Source organism: Sander vitreus, chromosome 12 (assembly GCF_031162955.1).
Source record: "Sander vitreus isolate 19-12246 chromosome 12, sanVit1, whole genome shotgun sequence".
NCBI lineage: Eukaryota > Metazoa > Chordata > Actinopteri > Perciformes > Percidae > Sander > Sander vitreus.
The window spans coordinates 18,842,123-18,848,803 of record NC_135866.1 but is presented as its reverse complement, the minus strand read 5'-3'; the positions used below and the strand labels follow the sequence as shown (position 1 = coordinate 18,848,803).

Genomic DNA, 6,681 nt, shown 5'->3' with positions numbered 1-6,681 from the left:
TTTGATCAGGACTCCTTGGCTCTGATTGGTTGTTTTTGTTTGAGCATAGTAGAACCTCGCAAATGCCATTAGAAGCACGTCACTGTCAGGATATAGTGACGGTTTGAGGAAGTATGACAAAAAGTTAAAGTTAACCACTGAATTGGCTGCTTTTCACTGTTTGACGTCATTGTATATTGAATACTTTTGGCTTCTGAAGTGTTGGATGGACAAAACAAGTTATTTGTAGATGTCACCTTGGGCTTTGGGTAACTTTGATGTGAATTCTTGCTATATTTTAACAGATATATAAAAGTATACAATTGGTAAATTATTTGAAAAAGTAATCAATAGATTAATGTAAAACAAAACATAATCCATAGCTGTAGCATTAGTTAAAAGCATTAAGAAGCAGTCATTGATAGCATTACTGACTGCTTTTACAGCAGTGTTAAAAAGTACAGCGAGATAAATAAACCCCTGGGACAGCATCATAAGAGCTGAAAAATCTCCCCCTATTTCCACTCCTCATGAGAGAAAGCCCAGTTAAGAACATGCACCTGCAGAGCACAGCGCCGGCCTCACAGCACTAAATCAGACTATTGGAAGTGTACATGCACAGATGGACAGATGCTGCACAGACAGACAGACATGCCTACATGCAGAGTCATGAACTAACAAGAGAAAAAGAGACTACCTGAGAAGAATGAAAATAACAGGCCTGAGTACACGCATATAAATGGACACACAAATATTACGCTCACTTTCTTTAACACACAAAAGAGCACAAACACATTAACAGTCTGAGTGGCAGCAAGCACTTTCTAGCTTCCTTTGAAAGCCTGTCAAAATTTGACAAATTCAACAGATGCAAAAACAAAGATGCTGATGGAGAAGATTGTAAACCTCCACCTCCCTCATCTCCATCTATGCCTTCACCCCCTTCCTCCCTTCCCACCTGTGCTGTTTCCTTGGCTGGCTACAGTGAGAATATTGAATGAAAGGCCTTTTCTATCCAGCCAGCCAGTCAGTCACCAAGGGAAAGGGGATTTGGATGGGGAGAGCAAGCCGGGCTTCAGGCTTTGATCCGCGAGTGTTATGACAGAGCCTCGGGCTAAGAAATCTGGATAGTCTCTTCCACAGGCCTGTCTCTCCATCTACCTGCGCTTTAATGTCAAGTCCTCTTCCACTCTGCAGCATCCACCTCATTTCAAACATATACTGTATACACATATACGTGTTTGCCAGCCAACCCAACCCCCAGGTTCATACTGAAAGAAAGCAAACAAAAACAGCAATCTCTCTCTGAATCCATTTCCTACACTGTCCTTTTGTGTGACTTTATTAGACTCAGACTTCTGATAAAAGAAACTACATCTGTTTGTCAGTGTGCTTCTTGCAATATCCCCCCCTCCCCCCCCCCGAGTGTGTGTGTGTGTGTGTGTGTGTGTGTGTGTGTGTGTGTGTGTAATGTTTTTATGCACACGTATCAGGTCGGGTTTACCTGGGCTGGGTCGACGTCGTTGAGCATTACTATGGATGTGCAGTGGTAATCCAGCACCAATCTCCAGAAGTCCTTCACTGTGTTTGGTAACGGGTGCTGGGTCACTATGAATGCAGACGGCTGCTTGTAACTCTGGGAGGAAAACCGAGGGAGAAAAAGAAGCAAGAGACAGATTAGAAACACTGTCACTAAAATACCTCAATGTTTTCTAATGGACATTCCATGTCTAGGGAGATTATATTAGAACGCTGCACTTTTAATGTGGTTTCTGGCTAGCCCAGTGGTGACTCAGAGGATCCTGTACCTGAAAGGTCGCCTGCTCAATCCAGACAAGAGCCAAAAAGTCCATCACTGGACATGAGCTTTGTCAAGGTGCTCTTTCTAAGGTCCCCCTGAATACATTTAACACTTGAAAAATTGCTATACATTGCATTTAGGGTTTATTTTGAGTTGTCCCTTGGTGCATTTTAGTCAGTCAAGTCAGGTCTCTGGTATGTCCATGAGGGTAGTCTAAATTAAACAACATGGCATTTGCACATTCAAACTTTTGATTATGTAGCGTGATCTTCGTCTTGCCATGAGTTTACATTGTTGAATTCTAATTTAATTTCTAATTGTCCAATAGTCTAATTGGCCACGTGTTGTTTCCAAGTTCCACTTTGTAGCGCAACATCTGACCTGAGTCATTTGTTTTGTGATACAACTCTGACTCCTTTTTAACTTATGTAATCTTATATATATATTCTCTCCATATATTTATTTTTTACTTACACAAGACGACTTGTCAGCACAATACATTTCAATTAACATCAAACATAGTCCTTTTGTTTGTTACTGCCTTCTCTTTTGTGGGTGGGTGGGCAGCATGCACATTTAGTTGTTTTGTCTAGTGCTCCTTGTCACTTTATCTCACTCTACATCCTGTGGTGTGGTGGTGTCTATGTGAGACCTAAAAGTTCTTTAAACCTTGAACTAAAGTTTAAGTCTCAAGGTTCTACTTCAAGATATTGTTAGAACAGCCACAATGGATTTAAAGAACAGGAATGTATTTTCTATCCATTTATTTTCGGGCATTTAAACATTAGCAATGTTTAATATTTAACCAACAGAAGTCCATTGTATAAGAGGTGGAAATACCAATGTGACTTAATAGACCATGATGTTTTCCGTTAACTGTCAAAGGCAAAATACCTGCTTTGGCAATACTGATTAGCGTTGAAGAAAAGCATGTGGGAAAGTTTCAGCTCACACAGCTGCAATTTCCTGCCTTATGACTCAGTTTCAATTTACCACTTTAAAAATCACAGGAATTCAATTAGCAAGATTTCCAATAATGCTGGAATGCTCCTTTAAGTGACTCTGAAAAGTGAGTATTCCCTAAAATGCGAAATGTTCACGTCTGCGTTCGACTCTTACATCCATAAGCGCAGCGTTGATGTAATTGGAGCTCTCCCCATCGATGGTGATCAGGAAGGGGAGGCAGCGGTCTGGAGGAAGAACATCCATGCAGCGGTTCTTCTCATGGTTCCTGGGCAGCAGGGCGATGCTGCAGTCCTCCACCCGCAGCGTGGGAGTCACCATATTCAGAGTCTGTCAGGGTTGAAGCAGAATTACACACTGTCATACCGACGCAGGAAGGTAGGCACTCAGGTCTTGAGTGTGCTAATTATCTCCCAATATGGTAATTAACAATGCAATTCTTTAATCAGTTACATTAGCGATAGGTCTTACTCCCCTGATGCGACCGTGATTAAACTTAGGGGGGCGATGCATCTCATATAACACTGATTGGTCTAAGGAGGGGTGCTACTATTACAGATTAAAGCAAGGGGATGTATTTGCCATTGATTGGCCCAGAGGGGGACTGCACCATTCATCAAGAGACAACATGTTTACTGTTGTTTTGAACTTATCCTGTACTTGAGATAATGCTTTATTAGGGATTTGCATACAGTGCCTTATTTGCCCTATGTTTAAATCTCCTCACCCTAAACTCCTCTTTAATGGGGCTGGAGTTGGTCTGCGGGTCCAGGCGGTTCATGTCGTAATACACGGAGCGGAGCTGACTGGCAGGAATGGTGGTGTCGCCACAGAGACATGCCTCCAAGATGGCATCATGGATGAAGACATACTGCTCCTGCAAAAAACAGCATCCTCATTGCGGATCTATCAGACTTCTAAGTCTCATGACAACAAATGATTTTGTTTTCTACCAGCAGCAGAAATGCACGAGCCAGTGTTCCTCTGCATTTTTGCTAGAAGAATTCAATGACCTTTCCAAAACCTAACCATGATTATTCTTTAGCCCTGAGGCAGTTTCTATGACTAATATTTGTCATTGTCTGTGTTCAAAGGTTACATTAATTATGTTTGCATATTTTGTTACATAGCTGATTTAATTTGGTTATAAAACTCAAAATATGATGACATTTTAAAAACCTTAAACTATTTAGAGGGCTTGAAGAAATGTATTTTGTCAAATACAATGACCTTTGAAATGTTTGTCATGACCATGTCAAACCTTGGTGACCTTAGCCAGGCTGAAGCTTCTTCGTCATTATTGTTATGATCAAGGCATGAACAAAAACAACCCCAGCTGTCCTTAACTTTATGTAGAGCAAACTGGAAATCGCGCCACATTTTCTCCTCCTCCCATCAGTCAGTCAAGCAGTCCACATCATGACACAGCTGGAGGCTTGATGCAAATCTATTCTGAAGTGACATTTTCAGCTGACACTCCCTTGTCACTTCGGACCAAAATCCGCACACATGCACAGGGGTCACTGATTTACAGATTGACAGAGAAACATGTGTTGCCATTTGTTAAGCCGAGTGCAGAACATGAACTGCTGACCTGAGAGTTTGACTAGCTCGGGCTGGGTCAGAGGGTCAGTGGCAACACGGTGCTCAAACCCGAATCCACAGATTGATAGATCTTATCTGAGCTCATAAACTACAAACAACAACAAGGCTTTTCATTTCTGCGGACAGATTAAACCACGTTGGAGAGTTAGTGTCTGGCCGCAGGCTGAGGAGCCGTGCCAACGAGCCTGAACACCTGCGAGGGAAAACACACACATACACACTCTTTGAAGGTCACTGAACTTGAGGAGAGTGACTCAGGGTGAACAACATTTGGTCTCCAGTTACTCAAATCCCAATTCGGACGTCAACGATGAAACATTTGCCCATTAAGTCCAATGACGCCTGTGATTTAAAGGGAATTACGGGGAAATGATGCATCCAACGAGACTATGGACACCTCCAGATGGCCGGTGTTCAGGAAAGCACAAAGTCCTTTTGGTAGCCCACACCGGCATAAAGCTGGAGGATGAGCCAGAGATGTTTTCAGCCATCAATATGAGCTAACTGCTTTCAGTTACAAGCCTCTAAACCCTTTTATTATAGCATGTATTGCCAAGCACTTGTGCTTAGCATCCTCGGAAGTGGTTAGCGTGTGCATGTCAATAAATGTCTTTTGTGAAAATGATCAAACAAATGTAAAGTTGTAGCCATAAATTCAACCGCTGTACAAATAAACACAATATTTCAAGCAGGTTAAAACAAGCACTGAAGAGCACTGGCCCTACAGCCGTCACATAGAGGTCAATTATAATTTGTATAGTTTAGTTACATATTGAAATATATTCCTACTGTTTGAAAAATGCAACAATTGAAGTGGAACTTGAAAAACGTCTGCATCGCTTATCCTGCGGAAATATTGACTAATAAATGTCAGGTATGATGATTTATGTTTTCTGGACATAATTCATTTATTTTCATAAAATAGCTCCTTTCTTTGGTATTAATTTGGAGCATTTGTTCTGGAGCAGCAGGGAAGTGGGGCTTATGCTAAGAATGACTCGCAGATACTAGTTAATCCAAATTTGATGGCAACAGCCTGTCAAGCTGCATCCTCACTCTTCCTTTTACTAATGAGTCTCTGTGGGCAGGTCTGCTGAGGCCACTGTGGGACCAGATTCACCATACCTCAGTCTGGACCATGTTGACCCTCCGTGAGCGCAGCTCCCTCACACAGTTGTAAATGTCCACCACACCCTCTCTCTCCGCCATGTCCAACATGATGTCTATGACGATGAAGCAGCCTGTCCGTCCCGCCCCGGCACTGCAGGGAAACAGATTGCAAACATCAGGGGTGTAATAGAAAACACTGTTTTTATCCATATCAGTAGGACGCCTAATGTTTGACATTCAAAGTATAGCATAATATGTGAAAATATTTTCTTCTTCTGCTTTTTTGCCTTAAATAGCCATAATATACAGTTGTACACAGGTCTCTTTTCACAAAGCTGAACACTGCTCGTTTTCAAGCTATGGACTGAATTAAACAGTGGAGAATAATGTCAACTTCCTGGTAGGACAGAGAAGAACATGTTACATAAACTGGTTAGGCAGAGTAGAAACTAAATTATGAAACACTGATCAGTTCAAGTGCACACCAACCTGCAGTGAACCACCATGGGCCCAGCATTGGTTAGAGTCTTGGACTTGACTCTCCTAATAAAACCCAGCAGGCCCGTGGCGTGATAGGGCACCCCGTGGTCCGGCCAGCCCGTGAAGTGAAACTGACGGATTTCCCGAATCTCATGAGCCCCTCTCTGAGGAACAGAGTCATCATGTTAAACACACAAGGCACAGCAGAGGATGGCGGGGATGTGGTGAGAAGACAGAGGATACAGTGTGCAGACGATGTGAGAGGTCTTTCTAAAGCAAATACAGAGTTGGATTGAATACAAACACACACCTCATGGGCAAAGTTGATGAGGGGTTAAGCAAATCCTTCCTTATCTAACAGCAAAAATGTTCAAGGCAACTGTAGCCTTATTTTTTTACCTATTGTACTGTAGTGCTTTCAGTCATAGCTCCATCCAAGGACACAGGTTACATCTATAATCTGGACATTGTGAGTTTAACATATAAACAGCAGATTTTGGAATTTAAATTTACCATACTTTATAGGTGGACGACTCCTTGCCTGCTGCTTTGGCTTATAAGGAGTCACACACTCACACTAGCCTAGTTAGATAAAGTGAACAGTGCATGTTATCCTTCCTTAGCAACAGTGTTGGGCTTTACTGTGAACTGCATTATTTGACATGGCCTTTCTCCTCTTAGAGTTACTTTATATATTTAATATAATTGATTATATCAGCTTTCATATTATTCTGGGGGCATGC

General features: G+C 42.0%; 1 protein-coding gene across 9 annotated transcripts in view; it reads right to left on the bottom strand.

Moving 5' to 3' along the window:
• LOC144527050 (receptor-type tyrosine-protein phosphatase mu) overlaps positions 1–6,681 on the bottom strand; it is a 158,018-nt gene that overhangs the window by 8,811 nt on the left and 142,526 nt on the right. For all 9 annotated transcript variants that reach the window (XM_078264892.1, XM_078264893.1, XM_078264896.1 and 6 more), the window contains 5 exons: positions 5,948–6,102; positions 5,474–5,609; positions 3,471–3,620; positions 2,900–3,073; positions 1,484–1,615 (listed from right to left, as the gene is read on the bottom strand). In XM_078264892.1, the coding sequence (XP_078121018.1) occupies positions 1,484–1,615; positions 2,900–3,073; positions 3,471–3,620; positions 5,474–5,609; positions 5,948–6,102 (747 nt within the window). The remainder of the gene's footprint in view (positions 1–1,483; positions 1,616–2,899; positions 3,074–3,470; positions 3,621–5,473; positions 5,610–5,947; positions 6,103–6,681) is intronic.